This window comes from Corvus kubaryi, unplaced genomic scaffold (assembly GCF_017639235.1).
Source record: "Corvus kubaryi isolate FWS band 111438036 unplaced genomic scaffold, C.kubaryi_AGA036_p1.0 37334, whole genome shotgun sequence".
Taxonomy (NCBI): domain Eukaryota; kingdom Metazoa; phylum Chordata; class Aves; order Passeriformes; family Corvidae; genus Corvus; species Corvus kubaryi.
This window is the reverse complement of record NW_024581108.1, coordinates 23,851,726-23,871,002: the sequence shown is the minus strand read 5'-3', so window position 1 is coordinate 23,871,002 and position 19,277 is coordinate 23,851,726. Positions and strand designations below refer to the sequence as shown.

General features: G+C 45.2%; 1 protein-coding gene across 16 annotated transcripts in view; it reads left to right on the top strand.

Annotated features, from left to right (window-relative positions):
- The window catches only part of DOCK7 (dedicator of cytokinesis 7), an 84,180-nt gene that overhangs the window by 46,593 nt on the left and 18,310 nt on the right, over positions 1-19,277 (top strand). For 4 of the 16 annotated variants that reach the window (XM_042030869.1, XM_042030867.1, XM_042030866.1 and 1 more), the window contains exons 20-34: positions 8-172; positions 1,375-1,544; positions 5,169-5,261; positions 6,451-6,540; positions 7,569-7,664; positions 7,767-7,907; positions 8,025-8,138; positions 9,221-9,391; positions 10,125-10,264; positions 13,713-13,882; positions 14,675-14,829; positions 15,470-15,652; positions 16,078-16,213; positions 17,243-17,339; positions 17,782-17,799. In XM_042030869.1, coding sequence (XP_041886803.1) covers positions 8-172; positions 1,375-1,544; positions 5,169-5,261; positions 6,451-6,540; positions 7,569-7,664; positions 7,767-7,907; positions 8,025-8,138; positions 9,221-9,391; positions 10,125-10,264; positions 13,713-13,882; positions 14,675-14,829; positions 15,470-15,652; positions 16,078-16,213; positions 17,243-17,339; positions 17,782-17,799 — 1,939 coding nt within the window. Of the gene's footprint in view, positions 1-7; positions 173-1,374; positions 1,545-5,168; positions 5,262-6,450; positions 6,541-7,568; positions 7,665-7,766; positions 7,908-8,024; positions 8,139-9,220; positions 9,392-10,124; positions 10,265-12,774; positions 13,883-14,674; positions 14,830-15,469; positions 15,653-16,077; positions 16,214-17,242; positions 17,340-17,781; positions 17,800-19,277 lie in introns of those variants that run through there. The other 12 variants (XM_042030871.1, XM_042030870.1, XM_042030868.1 and 9 more) reach the window with 8 other exon arrangements.

The following is a 19,277-nucleotide window of genomic DNA, read 5'->3' as shown; positions in this document are numbered from 1 at the left end:
CTTTCAGTTAACCTGGGCCAAGCATCTTTCGAAGCGATGGCATCGATCATAAACAGACTTCACAAGAACTTGGATGGGAACCAGGACCAGCATGGCAGGAACAGCCTTCTTGCTTCCTATATTTATTATGTTTTTCGCCTACCCAACACCTATCCCAACTCACCATCTCCAGGTAGCTCTTTTTGTTTTCTTTTTATTTCAAGTTTGTTAAAAGAAGGCAGAAGCCACTTGCTGGCAGGTGCTCCTGAGCTCCACCTGTGTGGCTGCTTCCCTGCAGGGCCCTGTTATTAATTTACCAGTGTAGCCACTGAAAAGATGACTTTAATTACTGGTAGTCATGTCAGAGACTTAATTATCTGATGATTTTAAATAACAGTGTCACTGCTGAAGGACTATGATTATGGCAAAATATTGCTTTTTAGGGTTTTTTCTGTGAGACAGATGTGGTGCACTCTTGGCCTGTCATGTTTCCCAGTCTCCTTCACAAGAACTTTTATACTTTTATCCAGTTCCAGCAAAAGTTTAAACACTGGCTGGATGTAATGCACATCCAAAGGGTATTATCCATCAATTAAACTAAGACTTCATCTTTTTACCATTGCAATTGATGACCAAAGTTGTGCTGATTCCAGAAATAGAACCTAAATTAATTAAATTTATTATTTATATAGTGTTTTACATATTTAATGTATGTATATCTATAGATATATATGCATAGAAATATATATATATAAAAACATCACATATTTTTATTTCTGTGTGTATATCGAAAAATGTAGACATTATAGATTTAAAGCAGGAGTGTCAAATACTGGGAAACACATGTCTGGGTACAGGAGGGAAACAAATTAATCCCAGCCCTGCTGAGAACAAGGGATGGGAAAGAGGTGGTGTGAGTGACAGCCATGGAAGACCAGACTTTGGAAGGAATGTTCTTGCATGGAGTGGGAAAAAGCTCTGGGAGGTGTTGGGAAGACTTTGTACCTAAAACTGTGCCCACTGTTGGTGGGTTGTGAGTGTGAGGTCTGGAAAACATCCTGTTAGCTAAAGACAAACCCACAGGGAGCCTCCTGCTTCCCAGTGGACAAAACAGCTTTTTATTCCCATCCTGGAGAGCCGGGCTGGGTGTCCTGAGGGCGTCTGGGTGTCCTGAGGGGGTCTGGGTGTCCTGAGGGGGTCTGGGTGTCCTGAAGGGATCTGAGTGAGGGATGGCCGGAGTGACCAGGCTGGGGAGGCCTGGGGGGCGACAGGGTGTCCTGAGGGGGTTTGGGTGAGGGGTGGCCGGAGTGACCAGGCTGGGGAGGCCTGGGGGGGTCTGGGTGTCCTGAGGGGATCTGAGTGAGGGATGGCCAGACTGACCAGACGTCCCCACAGGTCCCGGCGGCCTGGGGGGGTCAGTGCACTACGCCACCATGGCCAGGTCGGCCGTGCGCCCCGCCAGCCTCAACCTGAACCGCTCGCGCAGCCTCAGCAACAGCAACCCCGACATCTCCGGCACCCCCACGTCGCCCGATGACGAGGTGCGCTCCATCATCGGCACCAAGGTACGTGTGTCCTGCCAGGGACCCCTCAGAGCCCTGGCCAGTCCTGCCTGAATGCCAGGGAAGGGCTTGGGGGCTGTCCCAGCCCCTCCTCAGCCCTTTCCCAGCAGTTGTTGTTGGCACCGCAGGAATGCCACTCCTTGGAGATGGTTCTTTCTGGTTTGTTGGAGCCATCCTGGAGTGCTGGTTCCACAAGAGTGGGGGCTGAGGGCAGGAGTCCTTCTGGATTTGTCTCCCCCTCACTTTTTGCATGGCCAGCAGCCGAATCCTGTGCCCAGCTCTATTGTGTCTCCCCAAACCTTGCACCCTCTGACCCTACTCTTCCTTCCCAGTCCCAAGCTCTCCTCTCCTCTGCATTCAGCTGCTCAGATTTCTCTACTCCTTGTGTCCAGAGCAGGTATCTTGCACACAGCAGGAATATTCCTGGTCCCTGTGTGGCACGGAGAGGATTTGGGATGGTTGGTGAGAGGCACAGTCTGGCCAGCTGAGGCACAGGGGGGCTGACTCCCACACCAAGAAGTGACATTGCGGTGTGGATGCAGAGCATCCAGCATGGTTATACTCTGGCTCTTGAGGCATCAGTAAAACCATCTCCTCCTGCTGGTGGCTTCTGAGTACACAGAACCACCACAGTCCCAATCTGAGCCCTTCATTTTGTGCCAAAAATAGGTGGGATGAGCCAGGACAAGGCAGTGTTGGTAATTTCCTCCCCTCAGAGGGGTGCCTGAGCTGCTTTGGGGTTCTCTCTCTCTTTTTTTTTTTTTTTTTTTGTATTCTTCAAACTTTGATCACTTCACCAAGGTGAGACTCTTTCCCACCATGACCTTTCACTCTTCCAGCACAGGTGAATTCCTGAGCCCTTTCAGGGAGCTGTTAAATTCCTGTGGGAGTTTAAGGAGCAAGATTGTTACCAAAGCCACCACCCTGACCAGACAGGCTTGATGTGGCTGGTGCTGGGTTTTATAAGAGCAAGAAAAACACAGTTTGAGGAAGAGGTTACCAATTTTAAATGAATAACAGCATCATTTGCTGACCAAATAAGAGGCTGAAGAATTGTGGGTAGGCAAATGATTATTTCTTACATCAAAGTCTGGACTTAGAAGTCTTAAAATATTTTAAAGACCACTTCAGTATCTTGCTAATTAAACAAGCCTGACCTTTTGTGAAATGCCACAGGCACTGATGTGCATATGGAATTTACCCAGGCTATCAGAAGTTTAACGTGTGCTGGCTTGGTGAATAATGTCACAATACAAAATGAAGAGAGATTTTCTTCCAGAGGTGTACTCCAGGCTTTAAAGGAAAATCTGTTCCATAGATAACTGTTGAGGGAAGAGTTTCCTTTAGGGTAGTCTGAGCATCAGGAATTAACCTCAGTCTGGCTATACAGACTTTTAGTTGATTATAATTATTTTTACTTCTTAGTATCAGTAGACAAAAATGAGACACTTCTTGAGATGCTGACATGAATCAAAGGGTGCAAAAATTCCTATTGTTTTTCCAAGTAATGGTTTAAGGAATATTCCCAGCTAGATTCTAATCTGAAATGCAGGCTCCCTATCACAGGAGGTTTTCTGCTTTAAAACAACTCAAATAGTGGAGGTTTTGTTGTTTGAGGGAAGTGTTCAAAGTCCAGTCTTGTGTTATTTTTTATTCTAATGTAAGATATTTAGAGGTGTGGTACGAGTGCTTTAAGTCTCCCTTACCACCTTCTTACTTCATTTTGAAAACCCTTTACAGGATTTGGAAGATTTCTGTTTATTGTCACAGCAGAGGAGGTTTTAGGTCTGTCACTCATTTAGCTGTCATTTGTGAATTGAAACCTGTAAGTTTTATTCCCTACTAAAGAAAATCTATGAAATGTCTAAAAAGACATGTTTAAGATGATCCTGAAATGTTGGAGATGTGCTGGGAAAAACCCAGAAAACATTGTGGAGTTTCATTGCTCTGCCAGTGGATTTTCACAGGTGTGGGTTATGTTCCTGCACAGACCCAGCTGCAGGTTGAGCCCCAGGGGCAGACCAGAATTTAACAGCAGCTTTGTGAACTTTGGAGGGACTGTGCCAAGCAATGAGAAGCTCTCGTACTCTTTTGTTTTCTGAAGAGGAAAGAATCCTTCCCTTTCCAGATTTTTGCAAAATGACTTTTGCTTCTGCAAACACAGTATGTGTTTAGTTGTTATCCTCAGAACCAGAGCGACAAGATTAGGAAACCTGAGAGAGAAATGTGAGGGGGATAAAGGCATCTTCAAAATTACGCCTGATTTTACAAAACACGAGCTTAGTTCAGCATTCTGCAAAGTCCTTTCGACTTTAAATCACTGTGAGCAAAATAAAACATGTTTATGGGGCTGAGCAGGGCACAGGGCTTTGATTTATTCCTGCCAAAAAGTAATTGAGATTAAAACACTCTCCTTATGTGTTCAGTATTTTTTTTTATTGGACATCTTAAGCAAAATTACAGCACTGCTGAGCTCTGCCTAGAGGAGCTCGGTGGATTAATGGTTTGAATCCCAGGTTACAGCTCTCACGCCAGGTACAACCTTGAGGTGGATTTTAGTTTGCTGAGAGAAACAGATGATTGGGCTTGGTGGACTTTGCAGCTGATGCTGATCACTGGGATGAAATGGGCTGCACCTTTGCTTTATGTATTGGGAAAAAGCCCTAAGTTGGCACAGAAATGAGGATGAAAGCTCTTGCTCAGGTGAGGGTTGTCAAAATCAATGTGTGGCATTTATAAGGAGTTGTCTCAGTCAGAGCTGCTTCCTGGGAGCCAGGGAAGCCCACTGCATCCCCCTGAATACTTCTGACTTGGGAGCAGCCTGGGTGACTACACAAGTTTAAATTTCTCCTTCTTTCTGAGTGTCTCAAGAAGAAGAGAGCAGAGATCCACAGTAATTTTGCCAAAATGATCCATTGCAGTAGAATCTGGAGTACAAGCTAGATTAAGATTTTGAAAAGCAGGTTGATTTTTCAAATATTTTGCTTGTCAAAGCAGGCTGGTTCCAGAAAAGGTATGTGCTCTTTCCTCTCTTTGCCACAGTGCCCAGAGGAAATGCCTGAGTATCCATGTGAAATCCTGTCCACAGGGTTATTCTGCCAGCAGGGCTGGGTTTTTATTCCATAGACAGGAAACCTGTGAGGGTTGACAGGCAGCCTCTTCAGTTTCTCAGCATTTCTGTAAGAGTTGTAGAGCTTATGAATTCTGGACTGCCCTGAAAGTGCTGGAAACCTCAGCGAGCATCCTCCCATCTGAGCACCAATTTTCCTCTACCACAGTGTAAATCTCACCTGGCTCCGCGGGAATGGGTTTAAACTGAGCAAAGGATAAGTGGGATTTTTCAGGAGGAGGAGAGTTTTTGAATGTCAGGCATTCCAAATAGCACAGGCCAGACCAGAGCTGTGGACAGGATTATTGTGCTGTATGTACATGAGATATAAAACAATCCTCTGGAGTCAATGTCTTGACAGGCACCTGAGAATTCAGGCTGCCCCAACAGTTCTCAGTGATGATGTGTTTGCAGTGTACCCACTTTGATTGCTTGTAAGGACTGAACTTTGACTACTGTATGGCATGCAACATGTAATATTTCTTTCCTTTCCCACCTGCTTTCTATTACATGCCCAGGGCTTAGACCGCTCCAATTCCTGGGTAAACACTGGTGGTCCAAAAGCAGCCCCATGGGGATCCAACCCCAGCCCAAGTGCAGAGTCAACACAGGTGGTGTCTTCGGTAGAGGTTTTTCTGCCTTTGTTTTCCCTGATGTTTCCCTGTAGAATATCTTCCTTTCAGTGCATATTCCAGTTTGGTGGTTTCTTTTTTTTTTTTTTTTTTTTTAATGATTATTTATTTATTTGAAAACTTTTGAGTTTGATTTTATAAATTTTCATCTTTTCCCTCACCACCCCACCACACTGCATGAAAAACCTCCGATCGCGTGAACGTGTCCCCTCCTTTCATTTCAGTGGTTGCTGGTCTGTGAAATGTAAATGCTGTGACTGCTTTTGTTTTCTTTTTTTTCTCTCTCTCTCACACTAGTTTCAGCTTCAGGTGGAGCACATTTCTAAGTGGGAACATTAATCACAGCTTCATAGTTTTGTTCATGTTTGCCATTCCTTTCGATGTCGTGAACCATTTTGCCATTTTCATCAAGCATTTAGTACTCATCGTCCAGTAATCCTTCATGACTTGTTTGAGTGGAATACTGTGAACCCAAATTGATTGCCACGTGTGGAATTCTCTCTTAAAACGTGTCAATTTGAGTGCTGGAGGCAGTGATTTGCCAGGGCCAATTGTATTGTTCTGTGTTGCAAAATATGAAAACTTTACAGCAGCTTCAGTCAGAAAGAGTTTATTTGGCCCCCATTGCCTGCTGCTCTCCACTGCATGGTTGCCTTGAACGTACCTCTCAACTTCTCCTCCTTCCCAGTTTATCAGCCTTCCCAAAATCTTTAGTCCAAGTTCACTTGCTCTCATGGCAAATTATTTCCATCAGAAGCAGAACTTGAGTGATTTTCTCCTTGCCTGTGGCAACAGCAGCGTGGCTGTGGGTACATCCCCCTGTGCTTGGCCTCTGGTAGATTGAGAGGTATGGGCTGAAATTTCAAGTATTACCTGTGCATGTTGATAAAATGCAACGATGGAAAAGTTTCATGCTTTGCAGCATTGTCTTTGTGCATCAGAACATGCAGTTCTTTAAGTAACCTGTTTGTCTTAAAACCAATCAAAATTGCTGTCGTTTTGTTTAGACCCAATCTGTAAACGGCTAAGAGTTTGAGAATGCTTAAAAAGCTGTAAAAACCTACAGTTGGAAGAGTATTTTTGTAAACGTTCGTTGTCCTTGAGCTGCAAAACCCATCCACGGCAAACTTTAATGTCCTGTCATCATTCATTCATCTCCACTCCGTAGGCTACGGATCGAAGTTGTAATCGTATGTCTTCGCACACTGAGACGTCAAGTTTCTTACAAACATTAACAGGACGATTACCAACCAAAAAGGTAGATTTCAGTGGAGACAATTGATATTGTGGGGCAGGGAGGTCAAGTCATTCTGAAAACATGATGCAATTTATTCTTTTATTTATAGCCTGATTTTTTTTTTTTCCCCCCCGCCCGAGGTCATTAGGAACTGCTGGTGCTTAACACCTCTGAATATCCAGGCTGCAGGGAATGTGAAGTATTTGGAGTTGAATTGGGAAGAATTAAATGATCAGGAGTAGCTTGTCTGATTTAATGGTAGTGTTTGGGGCCAGTTTTTTACTGGCTTTCAAAAAATATGAATAGCACTGTCTAGACACGTAAATGATACATTTTGTGTGCAAAATGAAAATGTGTTGGATGGCTCAGTGTGCTGAGCACAGTTATCCAGGTGTTAATGCAAAGAGACTCCAGAGAGGGAATGGGAGTCACCTTGAAAGTGAACTCCCTGAGAGGAGAGGAGAGGAGATCCTCCTATGCTATGTCAGAAAGGCAAAATGCCTGAGTTTTTGTGTAATGAAAATGTGGCCACTGCCACCATCAGTCTGTGGGTTGGTCATCCTGAGAAAAGAAATCCAAGAGCTGTTTGAGCCCCGTGTTTCTTTCTTACTGTTTTAAGTCCTTTCTCACAGTAAATATACATCTTTGTACAAATCACTTTATATGTCCACTTTTTACTCCTTTTTCCTGCGAAAATCAGACCAGGCAGAAAGGTAGACTTTTTAAATTAAACTAATTTGAGCACCAAACTTTTTTTTTTAATTATTATTTCTTGGGGGTGGGCGGAAAATTCTTTTGACACTTGAGATTCAATCCTGGAGCAAGATGCTGTGAAACGTTTCTCACATCACATGTCATAACCTCATCCCTCATTGTTAGCTGGGGATTTCTTTATGGGATGCCACCACTGCTGTCATGTCCTCAGTTATTTAGTTTGCTTAACTCATTGTTTGCCATACTTGCCATGGACCGTGCTGACATTTCCCATGGGGGCTGTGTTGGGAGCTGCTCTGGCGGCTCGGGCTGACTCTGGGTTTGACTCTGTGCAGCTTTTCCACGAGGAGCTGGCCCTGCAGTGGGTTGTGTGCAGCGGGAGCGTGCGCGAGGCGGCCCTGCAGCAGGCTTGGTTCTTCTTCGAGCTGATGGTGAGCAAACCCCAAACACCTCCCTGATGTCTCCCAGCCCCTGCTTTCAAACAGAAACAGCAGCAACTGCAAGTGGCTGTGCTGTAATTTATATCCCCATAGGTGAAGAGCATGGTGCATCATCTGTATTTTGCTGACAAACTGGATGCGCCGAGGAAGAATCGTTTCCCGGAGCGCTTCATGGATGACGTGACTGCGCTGGTCAGCACAATCGCTGGTGATATAGTCTCCCGCTTCCAGAAGGTGATGGCAAACAATTACACTGAGCCCAGCTCAGGCACCAGCCCTCCTGCCTCTTGTTTGCTTGAAAACACACAGGGTTCTTCATCTGCTTTCTGTTTTTCTCTTCCTTCTCTCCAGGACACGGAAATGGTCGAGCGGCTCAACACCAGTCTCGCGTTTTTCCTCAATGATCTCTTGTCCATCATGGACAGAGGATTTGTTTTTGCTCTTATTAAGACCTGCTACAAGCAGGTAAATGCGGATAAACATTGTGGCTTAACTGAATCATGGCAGAGCCTATTACTGTTAAATTTCTCTGGACAGATGTTAAAATATGGACACAGAATTCCACTGTTCAGGTCTTCTTAGAGCGGGGCATTCTCAGAGGTGATTTAGGGTTTACGCCTCTCTGATTACACTGTTAACTGTGAATTAGGAGTCACTCCCTGGAGTGAATGGACATGCAGCAGGAAGAGAGAATTATTTCCTCTCCTCACCACGTTCAGAGTAATTGAATCAAAAATGAGTGGGAGGTTCTGTGAGGGAGCTCAGACTGTTGTGGTCTCTCAAGGACACAGTGACCCTGGATGATCATACTGATCACTGAGCTCCTCTTCCATCCCTTGGGGGATGCAGGGTGTCTTCCCCCATTTGCAGTGTGACAGGGAAATCACCCTGAACCACCAAGTTTTGTTTGAGTACAAACATCCATTCTGACACTGTGTACAGAGGAGATAACGAGGGATCAGTGAGACTAAGCTTAGACTCACTTTCCCTGCAGAGTCTAAAACATTCTCTATAAGGGGCAAAAGAATAGCAAAAGCATTTAAGATTTTAAGTTGCCTACTGTAGATTACATACATTATGTGTCATTAATTATATTTTTTATACATAAAAGATACTGTATAAAACAGTATCTTGGAGCTATTAATGCATCACACTGTGGTACTCACAACTCCCTGCTGAAATCAATAGGATGTGGGAATTACAGAATCAAAGAATGGTTTAGGTTGGAAAGGACCTTAAAAATCATCTTGTTCCAACCCCCCAATATGTGAAGTCCACAGTTCTTCATTTGGTTATTTAAATATGACTGGTTTATAGATCTTGTGTTGAGAGATATGTCTGAGATGTGTATGGCTCCTGCACGTCAGGAATTTAATCTCTGGCACAAAGAAGTGATGTGGACATGGGTGTGACCATTTAATGATACCAAGCTCTCCAGTTCTTGCTTTGGAAGTGAATTTGGGGAGCAGTGGTGGGACAGGGGGGCTCACCCTGCAGTTACACTCTCTTTTGGTGCTGACTGCAATGCAATGGGCTGGACTTTGCAGGTGTCTTCAAAGCTGTATTCCTTAACAAATCCAAGCAACCTGGCATCTCTGAGGCTGGACTTCCTGCGCATCATTTGCAGCCATGAGCACTATGTCACCCTGAATTTACCCTGCAGCTTGCTCACACCGCCTGCATCTCCATCACCATCCGTGTCTTCAGCCACCTCCCAGGTACTGAGAAGGATCCTGTGACCAGGATCCTCTGGGAATACAAGTTGAGCTCGGTGCTGAGAATTAAGTCTTATGAGGCAGTTGTATCACTGTACCTTCAGACCCTCTTGCTAATATTTTTGGAAGAGTTTAGCTAGAAGTCAGCTTTTCCTGCCATGTAGGTTCTGATGTCTTTTGATCTTTTATTATTGGAAAAAAAGTGGCCATATCCTTCTCCTGGTAGTGACCACACGCTGTCCTTAGGGACCTGATCCCCTCTTACGTTGGACAAACACAAATGAGCCATCAAAGAAAACACTTTACCCAGTGTTACCCTTTTCTGGCAACACAAGGGACTTCTGAGCTCACTGCAGCTTAGTCCTGGCCTGCTCAGAAGGAGTAATTTGAATTAGTGTGTCATTCAAGTGGATTAATTAATTGCAAAGTCACATAAACTAAATCAAATTAAAGCCTTTTTCAGCCTGAATAAGAGCATCCTTGAGTTAAAAGTTTAACTAATCCACTTCAAAAGGTTATTTGGTTTAACTTTCCTTACAGGGGAAGACAGTAACAACGAACAGAATTAATGAAAGGGTTACTGAGCTGGGCTGGAATTTAAGTGTAGATGTGCCTAGATCCAAACAAAAAATGGGAAAAGGTGTGAGGTTGTCTTTAATTCTGAAAACTGCTTCTGATGTATTTCCTAAGCTTTGTCTCTTTTCATGATGCAGCTTCTGAAACTTGATTTTTTCAGAGTTCTGGGTTCTCCACAAATGTCCAAGACCAGAAGATTGCAAACATGTTTGAGTTGTCTGTGCCTTTCCGCCAGCAGCATTACCTGGCTGGGCTGGTGCTCACGGAACTGGCTGTCATTCTAGATCCTGATGCAGAAGGGTAAATCTTTACAAAGTTCTGTTTTTCAAGAGTTTTCTGTGATTTCAAGCAAATGGTGGATGCAAAGAAAGTCCTGGCATGGCCAGAAGTTAGTTAAATTTGTAAGCTATGATAAGGAAACAGCTGTTGAAGAATCTTCTTGCTTCTTGCCCCTTGTGTTTCTTCCTCATCCCAGACTCTGTAAACCTGATTTCAGTCCTGTTTTTCCAGCTGAGAAGAAGGAAGGAGGTTCCTGCTGGAGCCCCCAGGTGCCACAGGGGCACTGCTGGAGCTCTGAAAGGAAAATAGCTTTTCTCAGTTGTAACAAGAAAATAGTTTCCAGCATTTAGGAAGCCTCTCTTGCTGGTGGTTTTAAATGTTACAGTGTATTTTGCCTGTGGTTCTCCCAATTCTTTTTAACAGTAAATTATGCATTGATGAGGCCCCTGTGGGTTACATAAATAGACAAATAGAGTCAAGCATGCAGAGTTTGTCAGTGACTTGCCTGGCTTGTGCAGCAAATAATTTTCTGCTGTAGTCCTGACATCCAGTCTGTTCCTTGTGTTATTTAGGGCTGTTTTCTGCCTTGCCTCTTTAAAATGGGTTGCAATGGAAATTATTGATTGCTTCCACAGTCCTCAGTTCCCTCACAGGCATTTTTCTCAAGGTGGACTCAGAAATATCAGCCGAGTCGACAAATGCTGATGATTCATGGCTAATTCTGCCCCTTTGCCAAGAGGTCTCTGGAGGTAAACATTCATTCTGTTTCCTCTTGGAGAAGAAAGTGATGCCATAAACTGGAATATTTTCCTGTATATATACATAACACACTGCAGTCCCATTTGTTTGGCCTGAAATGGAAAAAGCAGCAAATCTTTACCCATATGTGCTGTCTGCAGAAATCCTTTTTGTGCCAGAGGAGCATCCTGTTCACTGGTTAGAAATCAGGCCCTGTCTCTGACTGTATCTGCCCTTGTTCTTCACAAACTTTCTGTGCTCTACCTGCCTACCAAGCCCTTAAGCCTGGCCCGGGATGGTAATCTCTGCACAAAGGAGCTTGTGGGTGCCTGCTGGGGAGACAGCTCCTCTCTCAAACCTTGTCTAGCCAGAGAAAGCCTCCTGATAGCTTCTCAGCTCTGGAGATGCATTTTGATCAAAGCTCCTGAATTTGGGGGAGATATATACCTGTAAAACGTTTATTTTTTTATTGTTTTCCAGAATAACTTGCAGTTTCAGGTTTGTTGACTTCTCAAGCTCAAACCCTCTGTATTTGCCCTGGTAGATCTATCAGATGAAGTAAACCAAGTCTGTCCAGCTCTGCTTTTCCCTTGCTGTGAAGACTTTTAACAGTCATACAGTATCACCAGCAGAGAGCTCAGACTTGCCTTCCATAAAATACTGGAAAAATGGAAAAAGCTCAGAATCATTCCCAGTTCATTATCCTGTAGCAGAAGTGGAGAGGGATATTCATCTAGTTTCTTATTGTGACAGAGACCTGCTTTAGGCCTTGATAGGTGATCCAGAGCCTTAAATGTGTTCTGTCCTTGCTCTTTTTGCTCCAGTAACAAGGTATGTTCAATTTTAGCTCATTTTATAAGAACTCTTTGGATTGAGTTGGACAGAAAGGGCGTCAGTTCCCTGGTGCCTGGAGGTGTGTGTTGGCTACATCCCTCAGTGTGCCAGGGTACCGTGTGCCAGGGCACGGTGCAGCCCTGCAGAGCACCTGCAGCCTGAAAAACAGGACAAACAAAGCATGCAGGGGAAGGGATCCAGCTGAATGTGACGGTCCAAGCAGCTGGACCCTGCACAGTTGTCTCTGCAAACACTGCAGGGTGCTTTGGCCATCACACGCAGTGCCCACACTGCCCATCTTGGCTGATGGTGCAGGCCAGAAGTGCGAAAATCAGAATTCAGCCCTCAGAGTTCAGTGCCAGAGTCAGTTTTTTGGAAGTGTGGGTGGGTGTTGACAGAGATCCAGGCCAGGACTGAGATAATGAAGGGGACAGTGGGAGGGCGGTGAGATCAATTCGCTGCCTTATCAGGCAGGAAGAGCAGGGGGCTGCATTTCCTCCTCTCCACTATGGATCGATCCACCACAGTGGCCACTCAGCTCTGGAAAAGTGACAAAGAAATCCATGGATCCCTAGGTTGGAATTACACTGTGTTGCTTGGATGTTTTCCCTATCTGCGGTTTTACGGCCTGCGGGATAGTTTCCCTTGAATTTTTAAAAACATGATTTAGGTTTCAAAATAATTCCTTCAAAATAATACAAAGACTTTTCTTTATCCTTAATCTGAAGGAACCAGTCACTTAAATAAGTGTTTCCTTCCTAGTTGTTAAGGCTCTCACTAATTACACAAACAAGCAATTGCAGGATCTCATTATGGCTTGATTAAAAGCCACAGGGAGGACGTGCAGCTCCAATAGCTAATGTCCTCCCAAGCTGTACTGCTGCCTTTTAGTCACTTCAAACCCCCAAAAATCCAGTCAAAGCCTCTTTTTTTAACCAGAACTCACCTCTACTTTTCAGGTAAAGTGGATACTGCCTGAAATTCAGCACTTGTTTTAATACCTCAGGTCTGAACATTGCAGCTTATGTTTTGCTACTGCCTAATGTCTGAGCTTCCTTGGCTGCTTCATGCATGGGGTAAAGTGTCTTCTTGGCTGGTTTGCCTTCAGAAGCAAATAGCTGCAGAGAGAACCTGCTATTTGCTCTGGGAGAGTTTTGCCTCTGCGTGGTGGCTGAGGGGATTGAAAGAAGCAGAGTCTTTGAGAGATTCATGGAAGTTTTTGTGTTTTCCAGGAGGGTCACACCTGGTGCCCTGTAGAAGGGCTCTGCCAGTGTTTGCATCTAAATAATGAGAGAGGCCATTTTGGCTATTTTTCCTTCTATCCCTTCATGTCTTTGCCACTTTTTATTCAGAGTTATGGATCTGTAGTCTCCTGTTTTAGTTCAGTAATTGCATGGGGTAGGGTGGGCAGCTGAAGCAGAAACTTCCTGATCATTTGATTAAAGCAATGTTCTGGCTTAGGAGGGTTTGTCTCTCTGTAAATGGTGCTAAATAGAAACAAAAAAAAGAATGCAACAAATAGTTTTACTAAACCCACTGTGTCAAGTTTCTCTCCCTGTTTTCCATATTCCGTAAGTTTTTCTAATAGTTTTTAGTAGGCTCAATGCTTCAGCACAGCAGTAGCTGGGACTTTGGGGGTGTGTAATGGAAAATATGAGTGTCCACATTATACTGGGTGTACGTTCCACAAGATACTTTTGCCCTTTTTACAAGGCACAGTGAAAAACCAGCCATCTGTAAAATCCGTGGGAGATCAAAAAAACACATGCAGTGGCAGTCCGTGTGAAGTTAAAAATAAAAAACGGGATTTTTTTCCTTTTTGAAGCCCCTTAGTTACAAAAGAGAGTTTGCTTTGAAGATATTAACTAATGTGCATGACCCAACTGTCTTTTAACAGTTTATTTGGATTGCATAAGAAGGTCATCAACATGGTACACAACCTGCTGTCCAGCCACGACTCGGACCCGCGGTACGCTGACCCCCAGGTAAAGGCCCGGGTGGCAATGCTGTATCTACCTCTGATTGGCGTGATCATGGAAACTGTGCCTCAGCTCTATGACTTCACAGGTATTTGATATTCTCTGCCTTGGCTATCTGCTCATCTGCTCCCCAGACTTGGGTGTTCGGGTTCTAAAATTGAGTTATGAACGCCTTTGGTGTCAGACAAGGTTGTTTCTGAATTGTGACTTTGACATTTTTTCATGTTTGTTTTTGCTTGCAAAATATGCCTTCAGTGCCTGCTAACACTCAAAAGTTGTGTTTGCCCGCTTGGCCTGAAGTGAAAAATCAGCAGTGCATTTTAGTTTATGTCCCACTGGATGCTGTAGATGCACAGGCAGCTTCCCTTCATGTCTCTGACCTACTTAAAAGTCACCCCTCATACTGTACTAGAGTTCCTAATTCCAAAGGATAAGCAGAGTTCCTCTCCTTCCTCCTATCATATGTTCCATCAGCAGTTCATCTTCGGGGGTTCTTTGCAATGTCTCCCAAAGAGCAGCAGAGGTTATTTCAAATCAGGGCAGGGAGTCCAATCAGGAATAGTTTGGAATTTAGAGTTATCTTCTACATCCTTTGAGTTTAATGACACAATAAAGCTTTGAGAAAGGATTTGGAGTATTCAAAGGGACAAAAGGTCTGGTATTAGAAGAGTTTTAGGTACTGAGGTTGTGTAGGTTGCATTTGGGAATTGCTTTCTTTGCTTTCATTCCCTCAAATCATTGTCCTGATCTTTGTAGGATGCCTCGAGTGGGATGATTTTTAGTTTGCATTCCCAGTTCAGTGAGACCAGCACTGTGGAGGGAGTCTGGGGGGCGAAGCCTTGGATTTGGGGCTTGACTATACTCCTGTATTTCTCTGCAGAGAGTCACAACCAGCGGGGGAGGCCGAGCTGTGTCGCCGTGGACGATTACGAGAGCGAGGGTGGCAGCATGATCAGCCAGACAGTGGCCATGGCCATTGCAGGGACATCTGTCCCCCAGCTCACCAGGCCCAGCAGTTTTCTACTCCCTTCCTCGGTACAAATCCATCCCTCTCCCTTTCCTGACCCTCAGTCTGTGCCAACCAGCAAATATTCAGCAGCTTCTGTGGGGACCCACATCAGTTTGCAGCTGGGTGTTGCAGAGGGGCAACAAGGGGGACAAAGCACTGTTTGCACATTGCTGTGGGTCTCAGAGGGGCATGAGAAAATGCCAAGGACGGATAAAAATCAGCAAACCTCAGAAAATGGAAGAATTGTCTTTCCTGATAAAGATTCTCTTGTTCTGAAAGTCTTATAAAAGCTTTGTGAAGTGCAATAGTCACTGTGAGCTTTAAGCCCTAAGCACAAATTCTACCCCAGCTGAATCCCACCTAGCTGAAGACACAGAGGGCCATTTTCCCTGTTCTCTGCACAGAGAGGGAATCCTGATTCAGGCAGCAGGCAGACCCTTCCATTTCTGCCTTCTCTTGCCTTTACTCCAGGACCATGACCCTATTTTGCTGGGATTTAGGTGCACTCTTAGTGAGACACTGACAGATGCGTGAGATGAGTGGAGCCCCTCTGCTTAACTCCTAAGCTGCTGGAGGTTTTCAGAGACATCTCAAGGGAAGAAACTCATACATGGTGGTGATGGGAATGTGTGGGTGTGAAGCACTCTGTCCTGACCTGTGTTTCAGAGTGGCAGGCAGCACTCCACCTTCTCAACAGAGTCCAGCCGCAGCCTCCTCATCTGCCTGCTCTGGGTGCTGAAGAACGCAGACGAGAGCGTCCTGCAGAAGTGGTTCACAGACCTGTCAGTGCTGCAGCTCAACCGCCTGCTGGACCTGCTCTATCTCTGTGTGTCCTGCTTTGAGTACAAGGTACTGCCAAGCTGAAACCTCCTGCAGTCCCTCCTGGGCCCTGCTGTGGACCTTTACACTCCCATCCTTTACACGACTGCAGAAAGGCATTTCCTGCTCTCTCCAAAGTATTTCCTGTATCCACAATCCCAAGGCCAGGCTTTTCCCGTGTTTACTTCTCAGCCATGTGAATGTCTCTGCCTTGTTCCACTTCTCAGGCAGTTTGTGCTGTTTGCCCCTCATCTGGGAGCTGCTGCAGTATCACTTTGAAAAGAGAATTTTCTGTAGCAATGCTGGAATCTGAGTGATTTATCTGCCTACCAACTCAATCTGTATTCCTTTCTTGCTGCATGTTTTTAACAGGAAACATATTTTCAGTTGATAATTCTCAGAAAATATCCCAATTTGAAAGAATCTTCCCTCATGGTTTTTTTTGGAACTTGCAGGGCAAGAAAGTGTTTGAAAGAATGAACAGTCTGACATTTAAGAAGTCGAAAGACATGAGAGCCAAACTTGAAGAAGCAATTTTGGGCAGCATAGGGGCAAGGCAGGAAATGGTCCGAAGAAGTAGAGGACAGCTGGGTAAGTAAAGGAGTCCTCTGTGCCATCCCATTTTTTCCAAAAACTTCTCCTCCCATCCCTAACAATTATTTTCACCCATCTGTGGTGTGGGATACAGGTGAAGAGGCCCCTAGGAAAGCTGTTTGCGGTTTGCAGCATCTTTCCCTGGGTCTGCTAAATCTCTGCACTTTTCCTAAATTGAGATGATTTATTTATTACTTGACTGCCTTTTTAAGTGAGATCACATCTCATTTATGGGATGTTCTTGCCTTAATTTTTTCCAGTGTAGCATCTTCTAGAGTGTCCTGTTTAAGGATCAGAGAGGAAAGCAAACTGCCTGATCTTGCTTTGATAGTTCTGAAAAGGCCTGGATGTTTCTGCTGGCTTAAGGAGATGTGAAATAACTGTAGTTGGGCTAACAGGCACCTTCTGATGATTTTTACTGTTTGTAAAACCCAGTAATTTTTATGAACACTCAAATTCAAAGGGTGGCCCAGGGGTTAGGGCAAGAATCAGAACTGTGGTTTTGTCTCCTGCTCTGCCATACATGAGCCTGTCACTGTGGGCTAAGATGGATAGGTAGTTTAGAGTCATAATTAAGGAATCACTTCAGAGAGATGAGAACATTTATTTTTTTCTTAATGTGGACAGATTGTCTGTATTACTTGAAATTCCCCTGCCCTCCCAGCAATGAGAACAAAAGATTGTGAGGTGGGAAACGGGGGCTTTGGAACACTCTTAGAACATTTCTGGGTGCCAGCTGAGGAAAGCAGTGTTGGAATGCTGAGGATTGTCACACTCAGGCTTCTCGTGCAGTCCAAGGAAGGGACTCCTCTTACCAGTGAGGGTCTCAGCTGCCTCTCTGTGTCTCATGCCACTCAGCAGGGATAGAATTAGGGCCGTGTAAACATCCTGGGTGAGTGCCACAGCCTCAGGCTCTAGCAGGTCATCTTTGCTGCCACCTGCCACTTGTGAGCAGATCTGGAGCTGCTGCTCGTGCAGCAGAAATGAGCATCAGCTGACTGCTGTTGTTTTGCTGTTCTCCTGCAGAGAGGAGCCCTTCTGGGAGCGCCTTTGGAAGTCAAGAGAATCTGAGGTGGAGAAAGGATATGACTCACTGGCGGCAGAACACAGAGAAGCTTGACAAGTAACTCTGCCTTATCCTTCTGCTCTACCCATGGGCCAGGGCCTGTGAGAGCAGGGCCCCCCTCCCCACAGAAGGTCACTGCCAGCAGCCACTCAGCCCTTGTGCCACTGGGTTGGACAGGGCTGGCATTGTGGAGAAAAAAAAGCAAAGAGCTTTTACTCCGACACTGCCCTCCCAACTCTTTGCCTTCCCACCGTCCCTTGCTTCCTTAGACTTTCAAATGAGATTTAAAGAGATTTATGCAATCCATTCCTTTCTTAAAACCCTGCCCTAAGCTGTAATTTAGAGGGAAGATCCATTAACAGTTTCCACAGATAGCATATATATCTCATGTCATATTTCCTTTATTCCATAAGAGCATTCTGGAGTTCACAAAGCTCGCTTTCCTTTCCTGTCCTAATCCATCACTTTGATTGTTTTTCCACATGTGCTGTGCTTTTAGAAGCCACAAACCAGCCAGGTACTGTAGCATTGGTGTGCAGTTCTTATAAATTGCCATTTTGTACATCTGCAGACTCAATCATCACAGCGTTGTTTGTGATGCTTGGCAGAACTTCTCAGTGTGTGTGTGCAACTGACTGGAATGAGCTCTTTTGGCTTATTACACCCATTTCCTTGAAAATTCCCTCTCTTGGTGTGGTTTAATCTGGAGGGCTCAGGAGTTGTGTTTGAGCTTTGCTGTGCACGTTTTCTGTCTCCTCAAATTGCAACCTGCAGTCTCCATCCTCCCAGCAAAAGAATTGTTCCTTATCCTAGGAAAGCAATCTCAGCCCAAGTGAAGCTCTGAAGAAACTGAGGAATGGGATCCTCAGAGCCCAGATGGAGATCAGGCCAAATTTTACTCTTGCAGACACTGACTCTCCCTGGAGTAGAAAGCAATTCTTCACAGCTTTTAGTTGCTTTGCCCCACACAAAAATGTAATTTCTCCTTATGGCAAGTAGTGGATTTTTGTCCAAGGCTCCAGTCCTGTTGAGTCATTGGGAAAGACCAGGGGATTTCAACCTGCTGATGAAATGGTGTAGATACAAATTCCAGAGTCATGTCAGTTTAAAATTTGGCCTGAAGGACTCATCAGTTCACTGCCAGCACTGGGTCTGAGCCCTCCCCTTCCCTGAAGGACCTCACGGACACATTTAACAGCTGTGGAATTCCTTGATGGTCAAAGGATGGCGTCTCACCTCACAAAATGAGCTGCTTAGATAAAACTCTCCAGAGCTGCTTTCTAACCCCTGCTTGCTGTGACTGGGTCTGCTGTGTCCTGTGTGTGTAGGTAGAGCCTGGCCCTTTGAAACCCCATAAACAAGACTTTTCACCCCAAGAACTGTGCACATCTTGCAGCTGCTGTCATTTTATGCAGATGAAATTATTTTATGTGGGGCCAGGTCCCAAAACTTCCTATCCTGGAGATGTTGGGTGTGTGACCCAGCTCCCAGAGGATGTGAAGTGTGGCAGGAAGGGCTGCTGCAATACAGCTCCAAGAGCCAAATAGTTCCTCTCTCTTTCTGTGTATTTTTCTGGGATTTTGGTCACCCTTCTGCTGGGATTTGGCCTGGTACGAGTCTGTCAGAGATGGCACCTGTGGCAGGGCAGGCCAGGGTCGGGCTCTTTCAGTACAGCACTGGATCTCTGCCCAGTGCAGCTGGTGCCACTGGAAAGGGCTGGCTTCTGCTGAATTCCTGGAGCCACAGGTGTGAGTGGGTGTCTGGACTTTGCAAAGTTTTCCAGGAGAGCGAGTGCTTGGCATGGAACAGCAAAACCGAGACCTTCTCCTCAGAGAGGAAGTTATGCTTTGAGGATTAAATGCAGTGTAGCTTGGAGAGAGAAGGTTGCACCCTGGCAGGCTGCACTGGGCTGCTCCCAGCGTGAGTGCAGGTTCCCAGCTCGTGTAGCACCACCGTGTGTCCACAGCCTGCAGCATAAAGCCACATGTCCTGTTC